The 17,780-nt window shown below is 56.2% G+C and overlaps 2 protein-coding genes across 3 annotated transcripts; one reads left to right on the top strand and one right to left on the bottom strand.

Moving 5' to 3' along the window:
• Positions 1-137: 137 nt before the first annotated feature.
• Positions 138-11,678, bottom strand: GALNT6 (polypeptide N-acetylgalactosaminyltransferase 6). 2 transcript variants are annotated; one of them, XM_058861337.1, is made up of 11 exons: positions 11,528-11,678; positions 6,580-7,172; positions 5,663-5,835; positions 4,355-4,504; positions 4,036-4,270; positions 2,936-3,053; positions 2,635-2,835; positions 2,074-2,205; positions 808-909; positions 545-697; positions 138-395 (listed from the first exon to the last, which is right to left on the bottom strand). In XM_058861337.1, the coding sequence occupies exons 2-11, from the start codon at positions 7,065-7,067 to the stop codon at positions 282-284; spliced, it is 1,866 nt and encodes a 621-aa protein (XP_058717320.1). In that variant the 5' UTR covers positions 7,068-7,172; positions 11,528-11,678; the 3' UTR covers positions 138-281. The 2 variants fall into 2 exon arrangements, with proteins under 2 accessions (XP_058717320.1, XP_058717321.1); XM_058861338.1 differs by lacking the exon at positions 11,528-11,678 and adding an exon at positions 10,043-10,089.
• LOC131590931 (uncharacterized) lies at positions 10,755-16,128 on the top strand. The gene is made up of 4 exons (XM_058861339.1): positions 10,755-10,962; positions 12,447-12,595; positions 13,285-13,748; positions 15,073-16,128. Exons 2-4 carry the CDS (start codon positions 12,478-12,480, stop codon positions 15,229-15,231), a joined length of 741 nt encoding a protein of 246 aa, XP_058717322.1. The 5' UTR covers positions 10,755-10,962; positions 12,447-12,477; the 3' UTR covers positions 15,232-16,128.
• The last annotated feature ends 1,652 nt before the right edge of the window (positions 16,129-17,780 follow it).

The raw sequence follows: 17,780 nt of genomic DNA, 5'->3' as shown, positions 1-17,780 counted from the left end.
ATATGAACTGAAAAGTCTCTGGCTGGAGCCGGGAGGGGGAGGACGAGCAGCGGCTTCCGAGGAGAATCCGCAGGAGCGTCCTCGCCACGACCGCGGCGTTTCGGGGTCCGTGGGGTGCCCCCGGCAGCGCCCGGCTCCCAAAGGTACGGGATTCAGTTCAAGGCAACCACGAAATGCAGCATATTTAAGGCTTTCACTTCTTAAATTAAAGCGAAGAAGGAAGTTTTTTGGATCCTGGTTTCCTGAGCGTGGCCGGGGCCGGCCGGGGGCTCGCCTCCCTTTTAGGTAAAGGACCAGAGCTGGTGCGGGTCCGTGAGGTCGCAGGGAGCCAGGGCCGGGTGCTTCCCCCGGGCCGTCAGACACATCCCCGAGGCCAAGTTCTTGATCAGCCGGTTCTGCCGAGAAACAACCCCGGAGATCAATGAGAGAGCGCGGGGTGAGCACGGCCCGCGGCCGAGGGGAAACAGCCCCGGAGGAGCAGCACCGTGACGGGCACGATGCCGCCGTGCCCGGGGTGATTCCCGGGGTGGAGGGGTCTCCTCACCTGCGCCAGGTCCCACTCCTCGCTGGGGGGCACCCGGCCGGGCTTCCCTCGGAACTGGCACTCGCCCAGCTCGGCAGCAGCCGCAGCCCCCCGCAGGCACAGCTCCTTGCCGATGTTGTGGCGCAGCTCCCGCTGGCTCGTGTACTCAAAGTACTGCGGGAAAAGCCGAGCGGGGCCATCACTGCTGCACCCCGGGAGCTGCCCCCGGGGGAAAACCGGGGCGAGCAGAGGGGGAAATGATGGGGGACCTCTGGGGAGCCCACCTGGTTTCCCCCCAGCCCATGGCAGGGGTACATGATGAGAGGTTTCCCACCGTGGTTGTTCTCCCCAACGTCCAGGCAGCTCTTGGTGCCTTCGTTTTTTATCTGGGGTGTGGAGGGAAGAGAAGTGTTTGGGAGAAAAAGAGGTGGTGGTAGGAAAAAGAGCGGGGAGAAAAATGAGGGAGAGAAAAGAGGGGGAAAAAAGGGATGGGGAGAAAAGGGCAGGGAAAGGCAATGGGAATGGGGATGAGGTGGGGACAAGAGGGGGGAAAAAGGCCGGGACGGGGAAAAAGGGGCAGGAGTGAGGAAAACGGTGGGGAGAGAGGAGGAAAGAAGGGCTCAGAGGAGCCGGGCTAGGACCCGCCTCGGGTTTGGCTCTGCAGAGCTCTGGGTTATCGCTGCGCAAACACGATCCCGGCACGCAGCGCCGGGTCCGGGTCCCGTGTCCTTTCCAGGACATGAGAAACGCCCGAGCCATCGCCTCCGGCACGTGGAGCAGAGGGGAAGCCGCCCGGGCTGAGGTTTCAGGAAATAAAGGTGAATTAAAAGCTGGATGGGAGCCAGCACCTGGCCCAGCTGACACTGGGCTGTCACCTGGCCCTGCCGGCTGCTGTCACCTCGCCCTGGCTGAGGAGGGGCAGACTCAGGATCCAACACCCAGCTTGGGAGAAAAGGCTTTTCTGACAACTCCATCCTCAGAGATGGAGCTGGAGCCCCTCATGCTGCCTGTCCTCAGTTCCTCGGGGATGCGGCCAGAGCTCCGTGTCCCGCTGTCCCCAGCTCCCCCAGGGACAGAGTCAGCCCTCCACATCCTGCCTGTCTCTGCTTCCCTGTGCATGGGTGGCTGGAGATGGAGTCCTGCATATCCCCAGATTCCTCCAGGGTGGAGCTGGAGCTCCACATCCTCCCCCCACCTCTGTTCTTCCAGCTCTCCCTGTGCCAGGATGGTGTTTGGGGCTCAAGAAGTTTTCAGGTCTTCCCCCGAGTTTAACCCAAATCCACATCCCCGTGGGTTCCCCACTCTGAAACTCACCCCAAATCAGCTCTGCTGGATTCCAGCTTAGCCAGAGCCCAAACCAGCCCTGCCAGCCAGTGACAGATGAGGTGACAGACAGACACAGTGGGCAGTGACAGACGTGGCAGCACCAACCCCCTCTCCCTCTCGGATTAATGCAGAACCCCCAAACCCAACCTTTGGGCACTTCCCCTCTTCTCTATTCCCAGCCCAGGACCGAGCCCCCTGGGTACTCCGGCCATCCTGGCACTCACTGCTCCGTAGAACGTGGGGGTCAGGTCGGGCACAAACATCTCAGGGTAGACATTCTGCAGGTACCAGGTGAAGTTCCTGCAGTGCAGCCTCTCCCGCAGCCTGCGCCGCTCTGTGATGTCACCAAATGTCTTCTATCGACAACGTCACAGGAGAGAATGAAACTCACTTCAGAAAACAGTAGAGAAAATCCCCCAAAATCCCTTTATCCCTTTCTGAGCTGGGGCTCAGAGCTGGGAGTCACCCCAGCTTTGTCATCATTCCTCATGGTGTGACCAGCACCAAGATAAGTGGGAGGTGTCACCTGGCAGGTACCCACAGACTCCACCAACAGCTTGGAGGTATTTTGGCACAAAATTTTGGTGTGAAAAAAAAGAAATATTCATAAACTCCAATGTTTTCCTACTAGGAAACATTCTGGCCAGAGGGGGAAAGAAGAAGAAAAGGCTTTTGGCTACTTCTGTCCACCTGTGCGTGGTTTCCCACCCCACCCCGCTCAGGTGGAGCTCCCAGCAGGACCAGCCCTCCCAGTAGAAGCAGCAGCCTCCCAGCATGTCCAGTACCTCTCTGGCCATCTGGGAGGCTTGCTGGTTGCGGCGGTAGAAGATCTCCTTGTAGTCGTCCATCCAGACCTCAGCCAGGCGCACCTGGTTCCGGGAGATCACCTGGGTGCCCTTGGGGAACGTGTGGGGGCTCTTGGAGCGGAACACGTGGCCCACGACGGAGCAGGGGATGATCTCGACCTGTCCCCCGCACTGCCACACCTGCGGGGAAGCCACACCTGAGGTGGGGGGTCCAGCCCCAGGGCCCCCCAGCAGGGAGCTCCCTGGAGGTGCCCTTTGAAGGTGACCCCCCCGTCCTTACCCTGAAGGACATTTCCACGTTCTCACCCCCCCAAATCTCCATCTGGTCATCGTAGGAGCCAATGTGCTCGAAGTAGGACCTGGAGATGGCGAAGAGGCCACCTGCAAAGGTCGGGGACCTGCGGGGGACAAAGAAGGGGTAAAAAACAAATAAAAGAGCAGAAATCTGAGTTTTTGAGACATCACAGCCCCAAAATCAGAATCCCCCTCCATCCAACCGTGGTGGCTTTGGTGGACGGTATGGGCCTGGCTGCTGGGAGGGGACAGAGGTGACCGTGTGACATGGAGGGGCCTCGCTGCTGGCTGGATTCAAAGTGAAAAGAAGATATTGTTACCAAAAACCTGTCACCAAAAAGAGGGGGCGGTCAGAGCTCAGTGCCCCAGTCCCTCCTCCCATTTCCCTAATCTTTTCCATCTGAGGCTGGAACAGAACCTTGCTTTTATTCAGGAAAAATAATAAACCCCAAGGATTTGCTGAGCTGCTGGAGACGAGGCACCGGCGGGAGCCAAGTGCCCGGCTGGAGGTGAAAGGGGCCTTTATTGGGACGGGAGCGTCTCCCAGGTGACCCGTGCACAAAGCCAGCCCCGCGGCCGGGGTGGGGACGGGGCCAGGCGGGGTGTCCGGTGTCTCCCAACGGGAGCACCTGGCTTATCCTCGGGCACCAGCAGAGAGGTGGGAAAACTCCTCAGGCTCTCTCCGCATGTAAAACAGAGGTGGGGGGGAAATCAGGATTTTGGCGTATCCTGATCCACAGGTGACTTGTTCTGTGCGGGGGCACTCGGGTATCCGAGAGGAAGAAGGTACAGACAGCAATTAAATCCTTAATGGGCGACTCTGCTGGTGCGAAAGGCGGATGGAGCAAATTCCAATGTCAGTTGTGGCCCCGCGCTCCCCAAGCCCCGGTGAGATTTGTCCTCCACCATCCCCACAGCTCTGACCATGCCCAGGCACAAACTCCCTGAGATCCCCCACACCTCCCTGAGAACTCTGCTGGGAAGGGGCAGCACCACCCGCCCTGAGGCACCAAAACCAAGGAAAACACCCATTTGTTGGAAAAAAGAGCAAACCCAGCTGGATAAAGAGTTCTGTGCTGGGCTCACTTGATGGGGAAGGTCTCATCCTTCCTGCGCTGCCTCTCCCGTGCGGGAACGACCTCCCAGCCGAAAGTCAGGCTCCAGTCGAAGTTGCCCCGGCTGTGCTGCTTCCCATTCTGGACGGGCTTGGAGAACTCGAAGGTGTTGAGGTCGATGGTGGCAATGTCGGGGCTCACAACGGCCGTGGGCTCCTCGGCGATGCGGGACAGGAGCGGCTCCAGCCATCCATGGAAACACTCGCCTGGGACACGGGGCAGGGTTGGAACAGGGACAGCGCCACTCACAGCACCCGGGGGCACACGGGTGGCACAGGGTGGGCACTCACAGTGGGCATCCAGGAAGGTCAGCACCTCCCCGCTCGCCACGCTGGCCCCCAGCAGCCGCGCCGTGATGAGTCCCTTGCGTTCCTGCTGCCGCACCACGCGCACGATCTGCAGCTGCTCCACGTAGCGATCCAGCTCCTCCTTCAGGTACTCTGAGGGTGGGAAGAGCATCTGGGTCCATCAGAGAGGCAGGTGCCAGTCCCTGGTGCCTCCCATCCCATCCCATCCCATCCCATCCCATCCCATCCCATCCCATCCCATCCCATCCCATCCCATCCCATCCCATCCCATCCCATCCCATCCCATCCCATCCCATCCCATCCCATCCCATCCCATCCCATTTCCCATCCCATTTCCCATCCCATTTCCCATCCCATTTCCCATCCCATTTCCCATCCCATCCGCTGCTGCTCAGACCCTGCAGTTTTTGGTTCAGGGATGCCTGAGCCTTTGCCCCAAACCAAAGTGTATTTTTGGCTAAAGAAGAAGAGTTTTATGAGGGTCTAAGCCCCCTCTGTCTTATCCCTCTCTGGAGAGGGACTGGGGGACTGACAGGGGGGAGGTCACATTCTGCACTTGAAGGGTCACCAGGACCAAGTTGTGACTGAGGGAAGGGACAGAGGACACAGGGTCACCACCAGAGGATCCCAGGATTTCTTGGCAGGTGCAGCCAAGCCAGGAGCTGGAAATGGCCAAGTGAGAGCTGGGACCCCCAGAAAATCATCCTGGGAAGGGAACCTGAGTCCAACCCACGTCCAGCCACAGTGGGAGTCGAGTTCTGGGGGCAAGGAAGCCCTGGGGCACCCTGAGGTTCCTGCTCCTCGGAAGCCCGTGGGTGGAAAGAGAGAATTTATCTGGGACAAGGGCAGAGTCCATTCCTCCCAGTGCCCTGACACTGAACCCTGCGTTAATTATCTCTGGGTACTAATTAATGAGGGTTGCAGCTGGCTGAGGGTAGAGGTTTGTGGGGCACCTGGTTTGTCCCCAGGGCTGGGTTAACAGCAGTGCTGGGGAAGGGAAAATCCCAGGGGTGCTCTGGGGTGAGTGTGAAATCCTGGGATGCTGAAAGCTTCAGTCACTTCTCCAAGTGGCTCAGAGCTGCCACTTCCAGGCTTGGAATCCCTTGCATCCTGCCAGGGCTCCCGTGTCCTTCTGATCCCACATCCTGCCATGGATTCTGCCTCCTGCTGGCCACCAAATTCCCCCATTGCTCCCTCACAGCTCCCTGTGGCTGCTGTGTCCCTCTGACCCACATCCCACCATGGTCCCTGCGTCCCTCTGACCCCTGTGTCCCCATGGCCCCCACCCACCATCCGTGCTGGCATCGTCCACCAGGATGACCTCTCGGAGCAGCCGAGCCGGGGATGAGTGCAGGACGCTGTAGACTGTCCGGAGCAGGGTGGACCAGGCCTCGTTGTGGAACACAATGACCACGCTGGTGGTGGGGAGGGGAGGGCAGCGCTTGAACTTCTGGTCAATGCACCTGGGGGACAGAATGGGGGGGATGAAGGGGGAAGCACGACTGGAGTGACCCCCTGATATCCCCTCCTCCCCAAACCCCACAGCGGGGGAGCAGCTCTGGCCCCTCTGGACTCATCCCAGCTTTGATTCCCATTGATTTTGGTTGAGTGAGTCCTGTTCCCGGCCTCCGTGTCCCCCCTTTGTCACTGCTACACCTGCTAAGCACGGATAATCGCCTGCCAGCGCGGGAGGCTGGATTCCTCCATCCCTTTCAAGGCTTTTTCCATCCCAAATTCCCCCCATGTCTCCCCCATCCCACCCCCCCTTGGGGCAGGGCTGGGGGGGCCCTGCTTTAATCCGGCAGCCCCTGGCCGAGGGCAGGTGGGGAAATCTCTGGAGTTTCCCCGAATCCCTCCCCCCAACCCCAGCGGGGTCCGAGGCTGTTCCACTTGGCTAAGAAAAGAAAAAGTCTGACCGCTGGAGCCGCTGGAATAAAGGAGGGAGAGGAGGGAAAGGCGGGGAGGTGACGGAGCCACCGAGCAGGTACAGGGAGACACAAAGAGCCTGTTGCCACCAAACCCGCCCCCAAGGGGCCAAAATTAGGGAGAAATAATAATAAATAGATTCTTTTCTTTTTCAGCTCTGTCTCCATTCAATCCCCTGCCGGTGCTGGGTGACATCCCGGCCCCAATCTGCTTTAATTTCCTCTGCAATTTAAGGGAGTGAGCGGCCAGGTTTAAGGGCTGGGTGGGTTTTGGGCTCTCACTCGGGGGGGCGGGTGTCGGGGCCCAGCGCCCGCTGCAGGGAGATGCGGTCGCTGGCGAAGGCGTTGAAGCAATGCTTCTCATAGCCCCGCTCCTTCTCCTTCGTCTCCTCGGGAGTCCAGCGATCCTTCTTGAAGGCTTTTCCGTCGGCCCCGGGGCTGGCGGGGTCCTGCGGGGGTCTCTCCATGAGCGGCCGCAGCTCGGCCGCGGTGTAGGAGCCGGGCAGGCAGGAGCGGGCGCTGGGCAGCGGCTCCGGGGGCGGCTCCGGGGCTCCGATCTGCAGCCGCGGCATCGAGTCCCGCAGGTCCCGCACCGCCCCCAGCATCAGGTCCAGCACCTGGTCCTTGCCCTGCACGATGTTCCGCAGCCACGGCTCCTCGCCCGGCTCCTTGCTCCCCACGTCCTTTTGGAGGATGAAGAGGAACAGGACGAAGACGGCGCCAGCCAAGGCCACCTTCAAGGGGCTGTAGCGGCGGCGGAACAGCCTCATTTTGGGGTTTTGGGGGGTTTTTGGAGAGTTCACCGGGCTGGGCTGGGGGATTCAGGAGTGTGGGGGCTCGGGGTGCATCACGATGTCCTACTCTGCTCCAGTGACCTGGGGGAAGGAGAAACGCCTGCAGTTAATTCCCTGGAGCTGGATGTGCCCCGAGTGCATCCCCTCGATATCAAAATAGAAATATTGTACTGAAGATATAATATATAATATATAATATATAATATGTAATATATAATATATAATATATAATATATAATATGGAATATATACTGTATTTAAAATATAATTAAAATTATATTGTACCTAAACCAGAATATATAAATACAATCAAATAATGGAATAGTTTTGTTAAGGACCTTAAAGGTCATCCAGTCCAAACCCCTGCCATGGGCAGGGAACCTCCCACTAGACCAGGTTAATAACAAATAATAACATAATAATACAATAGAAATATAATACCTTAATGTATCGACATTGTATAGTAACATGAGTAACGTATCAACATTGCAATGCAATGTTAGTAATATAATAATACTAATATAATTATGTTGTAATATATAAGTACTAACATTAGTAAGACTAATATAGCAGTATAATACTAGCAATAGATAAAGTTTGGCACTAGTGACACTTGTAAAATTCATTCCCACCCAGCCCTTCCAGCCCCTAAATGCTTCCCAAAATTAAAAGACCACAAAAAGTGTGGGTTAATAAATGCCGGAGGATGTGCCACCCCCCACCACAGCACACGGGATCCCCCAAAAGTTTCTTCTGGGCCAGATCCGGAGGCTGCAGCCTCCCCCTGCCACTGCCCGAAGTTAAAATAGAGCCAAAAATTTGTCAAAATATTTTTGGCCGCCGGGTAAAAGCCCTTTCCTGGGCATTTTCCTGCCTGCGAAGGGAAACTCGAGCAGACCATGGGGTGCTCCCGGCTCGGCTGAGTTGGAGCAGCAGGTTCTGTGTCCGGTGCCGTGTCCGGTGCCGCGGCCACCGGAGCTCGGTGCCAGCTCCCGAATTTGCCCCGGGATCCGTCGGAGGCTCTGAGCTTCCCACCACCCCCAAACTTCCCGCAGCTCCTCTTTGTGAGCCGCGGCCGCCGGAGCATGGACGAGCCCGGCGGGATCCATTCACCGCCATCTCCTCCTCCTCCACTTCGTCGTTCCCCCCCTTCCCTTGATTCCTTTTTCCCCCTTTTCATTCCCTTGGAAATGGGGCGGGGAAGGGCACCTGCCACAACTTCAAGGGCGAGGAAGTTTGTGCTGGGGAGGAGGAGGGTCCCCGTGGTCCCCGCTTTGAGCGCCGCGGGATCAAAGCTGGACCACGCTTCACTGCCAAGGGCGCCCGGCCCCATCCAGCACCAAAAAGAGCAGAATCGGGGAAAAACCATCAATCCCCTCCTGACATTCCCTGGGAATTCCTGCCCCAAGATGCCCCCGAGCACCGAGGTTTTCATTGCACGGCCTTGCTGGAGGGGGAGGGAAAAGCAACGGATTTTGGGGGAAAAAAACCCGTTTCCATCAATCCCTCAACCCTCTGAGCTTCCTTCCTGCCACGTTGTTAACGAAGCTCGTTAGGTGTCGGTGTTAATTAGCCCCAGAGGGACACTGAGGTGTGCGGGGGGGCACAGGTTGTGCACAGCAGGAGCTGCCGCTCCCGGGGGGCTCCAACCCCAAACCCCTCCCCAGTCCCTTCCCCAAAAGGGCCAAAAAGCCAAATACAAATAAAAACTTCCCCCCCCCCGAAAGACTGGACTGGATTTGGGATAAAGGTCCAGCGAGAGCTCCTGGTGCACCTGAGCTCTCCGCTACCTGCCCTGCAAACTCCCGGGGGGATTCTGCTCCATCCCATCCTGCCCATCCCGAAAATCCCGGCTTGCGACAGGGCCGGCCCTGCACCCAGGAAAAACAACATCAAAATGATCCAGTGGAGCCTAGTGGCGTCAGAGAAGGGGGAAAAGGGGTTCGGTAGGAATTCGGGGAGAATCCCCCGTGGTGTGGGAGGGAGGGATGGTGGGAAGAGGCAGAAACAGAGATGTACTCGTGGAGGAAATAAAGGAAAATAAATAAAATACAGGTGAATTGACACGGACACTGCCGAAGGCGAGGTGGCCACCGGCTCCACGTGGCAGCGATGACATCGGGAGGGGCAGGGGCTGGGAAAAGACAAGAGCGGGAAGTGGGGGGAAAGCGGGGAAAGCGGGATTGCTCCCGGTGGGATTCAGTTCCAGTGGGAGGAACTGGAAGTGCTGGGGAGTGTAAAGGGTGGGAGATCACGGGAAGCAGGATCCTGTCGCGCTGCCCCCGTCCAGGCGCTGCCCTCATCCCCAGGGATGAGCCCAGGGGGTCCTGGAGCCGCTCCCGGCGGTGCAGAACGGGAGCGCCCGGACATGGGGAGTGTGTGAGGTTCTCTGCCCTGCCGGGGACCCTGGGGACGACGGGGGCCGGGTGCTTCCACTGCCCTGGAGCCGCTGGGCTCCATTCGGACCCCCGCCCCGAGGGGGCTCTATCCCAGGACCCCCTGAACCCCCTTCCACGGAGGGGCCGCTGCACCGGGACCCCCCGAGCTCCCCACCCCCAGGAGGGCTCCTCACCGAGCCCACCCTGCTCCCCCTTCCCCCGACCGAGGGCTCCCCACCCTCACCTCCCGTCTCCCCTGTCGTGGAGGGGGGATCCACACCAGGACCTCTAGACCCCCTTCCCATGGTCGGGGCTCCTCACCGGGATCACCGGGACCCCCGGACCCCTGCTCTGAGGCAAGAACTTCACAGCGGGATCCCAGCCCCCCTTACCGCACAGGGGGGCACCGCACCACGACCCCCGGAACCACCGAACCCCCTTCCCTGGGGCGGGGGCTGCGCACCGGGACCCCGGGACCCCCTTCCCTCGGCAAGAGCTCGGCACCGGGACCCCCAGACCCCCTTACAGCTGAGGGGGGCTCAGCAGCGGGACCCCCGTCCCCTCCCCTCTCACCGGCTCCAAAGCGGCTGCGGGGCCGCAGGTGCGTCCGGCTGGGGCGGGGCCACCTGCGCTCCCGTTCCCCGCCCCCCGGTGCAGGTGCACGGGGCGGGGCCGCCGCGGTCCTAAAGCCACCTGGCCCGGCCAAAACGCCGGGTCCTAGAGGTACCTGCCAGGGGAAGCACCGCGCCCTGGAGCCGCTCGGCCGTGCCGGGGACAGCGCCTGACCCTGGTGTCACCCGCTGGGCCCGCGCCTGAGATGGAGGTGCTGTGCTGGGGACCAGTAAGGGACCGGCACTGGGGACACTGGAAACCTCAGGGACCTGTTGAGGTCCCAGGCTGTGAGCCCAGGTGTGCCGGGACCGGCGCTGGGGACACGGAGCCGCACGGGTCGGACCCCACGTGTGATGGGGACCAGTAAAGGAGCGGCACTGGGCGTGATGGGAGAAGCAGGATGGCTGCGGGAAAAGCCCCGGAGGGACGGGCCCGAGCGGGCTCCATCACCCAGCAGAGGAGTTTCCTTTGGCTCTGGCGCTGCGAGCAGGATTTAGGAGATTTGAGCTGAAGCAGAGCGAGGATTAATCAGGATTATTGAGATATTAGCTGCAATATTAACTGGCTTACAGGGGATGAGGTCCCTGGGGCACAAACACCCGTCAGCCCCAAATTAAAACTCTAATGAGCTGGAATAAGGTGTGAGGGTAAACTGAGGCACAGATTAGAGCCAACCCTCGGCCTCCACGAGCCCCCCGGGGCTTTTCCGAGTTCACTTCGGAGCCGTCGCTCTCGCCCGTTTCGTTTCCTCCTTCGGAGGTTTCGCTTTTCTCTCAAAACCCGAAGGGGAAATTCCCTCCCCCGAATTTGCTGGCGCTCGACTTTCAGGCGGCCGCCACTCTCAGCTCGTCACCGCGGCCGCCAGCACGGTCCCCAGCACGGTAAATCACTTTTGGGGGAAATAGAAGGATTTTGGGGTCCACTCCGGGCTGGGTGGTGGGGATGGGATTTTGGGTGCTCTGAACCGGCCCAGGCCCCCCCGCGCCGGGTTCTGCTCCTCGGAGCCGCTCTGCCAACCCCGAAAATGAGTTTTGTGTTCCCAAATTGCTGCTTTTAATTGCAGTTTGGGAGAGGCTTTTTTTGGGACATAAAAAAATCTCCTGCAGCTTCTTCCTGGTGGCAGCAGTCTGAGGGAAATGAGAAGGAGTCGAGACCCGAAAAACCCCAGCAGGGATGGAATAAAATCCATTACAAAATCTTTCCAGGTTGTTAGGGAGTGACGGCTCCGTGTCGCACTCCAATTAATAATTAATTGGCGTCTTTATAGACAACGCAGGCAAAACAAAACTTGAATTAGAGGTGGAGCTGGCTGCCTTGGGGAGGCGGAAAAATGTTTACTTTTGAATTTTTAAGGAGTAGAGGAACCCAAAAAGCCAAAATCAGGGTGAAGTTTCCTCTCAGTGTGGGGCGAGCACTGCAGTTCCCTGAGCTGGGAGCAAACCTTACCATTGCCTCTGAGGTTTTCCTTGCTCCAGGTGCATTTCCTTCAGGATTTCTGCTCTTCTTCCCTCCCCGGGAATCCACAGCGTCGGAGGCAGCTCCATCCAACCTTCCAGCCAAACCCCTAATCTGAGTTAGAGTTTAAATTTAACGCCGAGCTGAAACTTGCAGCGCTGAGCTGAGCAAACCTGGAGGAGCTGACAGGAAGCCAGGATGATTTGCATGAAGATCTCACCAACCCTCCACATCCCCTTTGCAGATTGTTTGCAGATTTGTGCCCAGCTTTGGGTTTATTTATTATCTTTTCTCCCGGTAATAATTGGTGCAAGATGGGAAAACTGGCAAGTTTAATCTATAATACAGCTGTTAAAGAGGGGAGAAATGTGGGGAACACAATTTTCCTCCATAATGCCAATATTTGGTTAATTGATGCTGGGTGGTGCTTCCTGGGGTATTTTTGGGAGGAGAAGAGGCTGAGCAGCTCAAAAAAAGGGAATTGTGTCCCCACCCGTGGACATCATTCCTTGGATGGGTTTGTAGTTGGGAGTTTTTTGCTCTCGTGCCCAAAGAATTCCATTATTTGGTACTGAGTTGGAAATACAACTTTTTCCAGGTAGATTTTTTTTTTACTAAATGGGATTTTCAGGTTGTTTGGAGCTCGTGGAAGCTGTGGGGGAGAGGTGGAAAAACCCAGCTTGGCTCCTCTTAGGAAGAACCTCTTCCCTTTTTTTTTTGGTCTATATTATGAGAACTGTTAATGCTTCTCTCTGTGCAGTCCCTGCAGCAGCTGGGATCTGGAGGTACCTGCAGCACCTGATCCTCCCCATCCCACAGCTCGGGATGACCCTGGCAGCTCCTCCCTGCCCGTGGATAACACCAGTCATCAGTGGATGATTATTAATGTGATAATTATTACTATTAGCAGGTGGCCGTTCCCTCTGCTGTCCCCTGGAGTGATGGAGATGGAGGAGGTGTTCCTGCAGCTCTGGGGGGAGGTGGCCAGGCTGCAGGAGCTGTGCTCGGAGCAGGGGAGGCTCCTCCAGAGGCTGAGGGCCAGGAAGGGACCAGTCCTCGGTGAGTGGGGCCTGTGGGGTCCCCAGACTGCACATTTGGGTCATTCCCACCTTTGTCCCGGTGCCCTCAGGAAGTTCCTCTGGTGAGGTGAAGGAGCTTCCAGCAGGAAGGTGCCCTGAGCCCATCGTGGCTTTTGGGTGTCGCTGCTCGGGGACACTCCCGGTCCTGGGACCATCACCTGGAGAGGGTGGGGGAGGATCTACATCCCAGAAAACACCCAGAAACCCTCTGGTTCTCCAAGGATTCCCCCTCTCCATACTCTCCTCTCCCCCCCAAACACTCACATCGCTCCCACGGGGTCTGGCACCATTTTCCCAACCATAAAATGGGAATTTTGTGGACAGGAGGGTTTGGACAAAGCTGTGCTGGGAAACTGCAGCTTCCCTGCCCTGGGGCTTCCTCCTTTCCAGCTGTGTCCTTCCAGGACTTAAACCAAAGCCTTTCCTGGGATGAACCTGGAGTTTGGGGACACAGGGATGTCCCAGTGTCCTGAGGAAGCTGATGCTCCTCCAACCCTCAGCCCTCCCTCGTTATCCTCAGTGTCCTTTCTCTGTTGGCCCAGGCTCCAGAGGAGATGGCTGAGCTCTGCCAGCCCAGGGGTTTTCCAACAGGAAAATGGAGCAATGGAAAGGGGAAAAAACCCCTTCAGATTCCCAGGAATGACCCCTCTGCCTCGCTCTCTCCCAAAGACATCCCGGTGTCGCTGCCTATCCAGTGCACGGAGGACGTGGTGCCAGGGGATGGGCAAAGGTCACCTGAGAGCTGCCAAAACCACCCAGGGGCTCTGACATCCTCCACATCCCCCCTGGAGGGCTCTGCTTGTCCCATGGAACATCCCCAGGCCACCAACAGGCTCCCCCCAGGCCCTGGGAATGGCGTCGGAACCGGAGGAGCCGCAGCTTTTGGCAGCAGCGAGGGGGAGAAGGGAGATGTGCCCACCTGGATGAGAACCTGGATCCTCCCTGTCCCCTGGGAAGGAAGAAGAGCCCCCTGCAGCCTTCGGGAGCTGGAGACACTAAATCCAGGGGCTGGGGGCTCCTTCCCAAATCTTCTGGATCTCTACAGAGCCCCAGAAGTGCTTGAGAGGGAAGATGCTCCCAGGGACGTGGTTCTCCCTGGGGAGGCTCTGGTGGAGATCCGAGGGCCTGTGAAGGTAATTTGGGAGGCTGGCAGGGAATTTGGTCCATGCTGGAGTCATGGCACCAGGGACGCTTCACCCTCCTCTCCATCAGCCCTGGACACATGGGAAGTGTGGCAGAGTGGGGTTATTTTCTTAAAAATCTCTGGGCACTCAATTTTCTGGTTCCCAGGGGAATTGGGTACAGGGAAGCTCCTGAGGTCCATCTGTCCAGCAGGACATCGCTCCCGTGATCCTCACAGAGGCTTTGGGCATCCCTTGGAGGAGTTAGGTCAGTTAGGTTAGTTAGTCAGTTCATTAATTAGTTAGGTCAGTTAGTTAGGTTAGTTAGTTAGTTAGTTCATTAATTAGTTAGGTAGGTCAGTTAGGTTAGTTAGTTCATTAATTAGTTAGTTAGGTCAGTTAGTTAGGTTAGTTCATTAATTAGTTAGGTAGGTCAGTTGGTTAGGTTAGTTAGTTCATTAATTGGTTAGTTAGGTCAGTTAGTTAGGTTAGTTAGTTCATTAATTAGTTAGTTAGGTTAATTAGTTTAGTTAGTTCATTAATTAGTTAGGTAGGTCAGTTGGTTAGGTTAGTTAGTTAGTTCATTAATTAGTTAGTTAGGTCAGTTAGGTTAGTTAGTTAGTTCATTAACTAGTTAGTTAGGTCAGTTGGTTAGAGGGAAACCTCTAAGCCTCCTTTGAATCTTCCAGTTAAGCAGCTCTGAAGTATTTCCTTCATTCTCTCACATCTCCACACCCCAGGACACATTCCCAAATTATTCCAAATGATTCCTGTCATTCTGAAAGGATTTCTGAAGACCTCCCTGAGCTCTCCTGGTGAACCTTCACTCCAATCCTGGCCTTCCCACCCAGGATCCCTGGGATTCCAAACCCCTTTTCTTTCATTCCTTTTCCTAAATGAAGCCCTTAAAAATCCTTTCATGGCTTCATGGGCTGGGTGTTCCCGGGGGTAATTCCTGATCTTGGGCTGTATTTGGGAGGGAGTTTTGAAAGGAGAAGGGGGAAGTGGGGCTGTGTCTGTCTGGGGAGGCCCCAAAGGGCCCGATGAGCACTCCAGTGACAATGGCACAGGGACAGGTGACAAAAGTGCTCCAGTTTGCTGCTCAAAGCCAATTTTCCTCCTGGTTTGACTTGTGGAAAGTGCTGGGGGAGACTCGGGAGCCACATGGAAATCCAGGGGGATTTATGGAGGATGGGCTGAGGGGCAGCTTGAGCTCCCCCAAGCTCCAGCCCAGTCCTTTTTGGGCACAAAAAGGTGGAGTCAGGTTTGGGTTGGGGGCTGGCCCAGGGCACTCCTGGGGGGTCTCTCTGTCCCAAAATCCCTCTTCTCTTGCCAGACGTGCTGGACTCCAGGCTGGGCGCTGGAGGAGGAGATGCTCAGGCCCAGCCCCACCTGTGAGGCTGCTCCAGCCTGTGACCTGTGCCGGGAGATTTTCCCCTCGGATGCAGCCGGACACGTGGAATATTTGAACCATGTCTTGGCCCATCTGGAGTAGGACGTGTCTTCCCAATGGGAAATCCATGGATTTGCACCACAGGACAGACTCTGGACATTCCCAAGCTGGACTTGATGGCCTTGGAGAGCTTTTCCAGCCCTGGGATTCTGTGGCTGATTCCGGGATCCTCCTGCTGGCTTGGACTGGGAGCAGCTGCCACGTTCCCCATCCTTCTCCATGTGGAATGAACTCCCAGATTTGGATTATCCTGGCTGTGTTTTGGGTTACTGATTTCTGTGGATATTGAAGCCAATCCTATCCTGGGGTCTGGAGCTGCAACTCCTGGGGAAAGGGAATTTCTCAAAATTTGCCTTAGAGTGGAAATGAATCTTCCATAAATAGTCAGGGATGTTTGGGAAGACACATTGGCTTTCTCTGGGAGTTTGGAAGGTTGGGTGGGAGAATCTCAAGGTTTTTGGGGCCACTAAGTATTATTTTAATTCATTAACAGTAATTTGAGAGTTTTATGGCACTTCCATCAGTGCTATCCAATGTGTTTCCCAAAGGATTTCACTGCAGCAGTGGGGAAATTGAGGCACAAATCACGGATCATCTTCAAATCCCTTTTTTCTTCTGGAAAAATCTCATCTCAGGCTTTTCAATTTTGTAAGTTTCTCCTAAAGTGGATTTGGCATCTCCTGTTTGAGAAAACTTGTGTTGAAATGGAGAGCCAGGTTCTCCTCTAATTCCAGGGATTGGGAAGAATTGGGATCTCCAGCTCCAACATTCTCCTCTTTGGCAGCACAGAAAAGTCAGGAGTGAATTTTCTTCCCCAAAGCAGAACCACATTAATGGATTTACCCATGACAAACCCGCACGTCCCCAGCGCCCCTGGAACCATTTTCCAAGACAAATCCCACAACTTCTTTCTCTGGATCCGCAGCTTTGACCTTGGATTCTCCATCCATGTGGATATTGGAGCTGCTTCCAGCCCTGGGTAGAACTGGGGCCTTTATTTCACTGAAAATGGATTTTCTCAAGGTTTTCTTGTGATTTTCTCCAGGTTTTCTCCACATCACAATGAAATTTCCCACCACCCTCTCCTTTTCGTCCTGTGGCTCCTCAAATTAATTTGGATTATTTGAAAGGGTTTTATGCTCCTCTTAGAGGAGAAACCCTCAGTTCCCAGGTGAATCCCTGGAAGCTGCAGACCCAAAGCTGGAGCAAGGACCCCGTCAGATTATTCCCATTAATGGCAGGAGCTGCCTGGAGGGAGGAATCCAGCTGGGCTCTCCTTGCCTGAGAAACTGAATTCCCAAAGCAGCAGGGCAAATGATTTTTGTCAAGAGTCAAAACCCTGCTGTGGGGCTGGTGTGACTCTGCAAAGCCCAAAATGCCATGGAAAATCCCCCTGGGAGCGCTTGGGATGAGCCACGAGAGAACTTGTGCTGATCCTCGATCCCTGGGGAGGCGCAGCAGTGGAAGCTGCACAGACCTGGCCTCTCTCGAGGACCTTTTTAGCTCTGGGGGTAATTAATCCCCCCCTCCCAGATGGTCCCCAGGGACACGGAGCTTCCTTTTGGGATCCAGCCCTTTCCAGGGCAGGAACGTGGCTCTGGCTCTGAAATAACTTTAATTGCAGGGTGCTGCTGGGGCCCGTGGGTGGGCTGTGGTTCTTTGGGCCAGGTTGGGCTCCAGGTGGGTGGGAGTCGTTTTGGGAAAGGCAGGAGCCGGGTGAGGGCAGGTTCCCGTCAGGAGAAGTTGGAAAATCGGGATTGGGTGAAGTCTGTGCCAGGAGAACTCAGGGATAAGGGTGTCCCACTCTTGTTTTCCAAGTAGGGATGGAGCTGGCGATGATGCTCCTGGGGAAACCACGGCAGAAAAAATACAGCTGGAAACGGGATTTTGGGTGGAAAATACTCATTTTTGAGGGTTTCTAATTCGGGGTCTGGGCTGTAGGAGGGGGAAGGGGTTGCCCAGGTGCTGGGGGTGTCCTGACATCAAGCTCTGTGCACTAATCTGTGTCCAAACACCCCCAAATTCCAATATCCAACTCCTCTGGGGCCACATTTTCAGAGGAGATAAAAGAAATGAGGGTGGGGGAGGGTAGGATTTCATCCCTCTAATGGGAGAGTGAGAAAAAAGGGAAATTTCCTGCCTAGGTACAGCATTTCTCACAGGAAAAACTCTCTGACTGCTGTGGTTGTCACAAATCTCCTGGGAGCTGCCATCTGAAATGAGAGACTGGAGGATAATTTCTCCCCCCATCTTCAGCAGGAGTCCATCTGTGCCACCAGTGAGGATGGGAAGTCATTAATGCCTCTGTTAATTAATAACTGACCCTTGATTTTCATCCCTCATTAAGGGAAGGGAAGTGTTCTGTGGTCCTGTTGTGCTTGGACACGGGCTTGAGGAGGCAGAGACTGCAAAATGGGATAAAAAAATGTGCATTTCCAAGCAATTCAGTGACTTCCAAGTGTCGATTTTGGAAGAGCTGTGGGTGACAGCTCAAAGCCTCCCAAATTTCTAAGCCTTTCCTGCTGGGACAAGGGGATTTTTGGGGAGCAAAGGGCTGGGGGGAAAAAGGGGGTGGGAGATGGTGGAGGAGG

This window comes from Poecile atricapillus, chromosome 35, assembly GCF_030490865.1.
Source record: "Poecile atricapillus isolate bPoeAtr1 chromosome 35, bPoeAtr1.hap1, whole genome shotgun sequence".
Lineage (NCBI taxonomy): Eukaryota > Metazoa > Chordata > Aves > Passeriformes > Paridae > Poecile > Poecile atricapillus.
The sequence above is the reverse complement of the archived record's forward strand: the minus strand, read 5'-3'. Positions and strand labels throughout refer to the sequence as shown.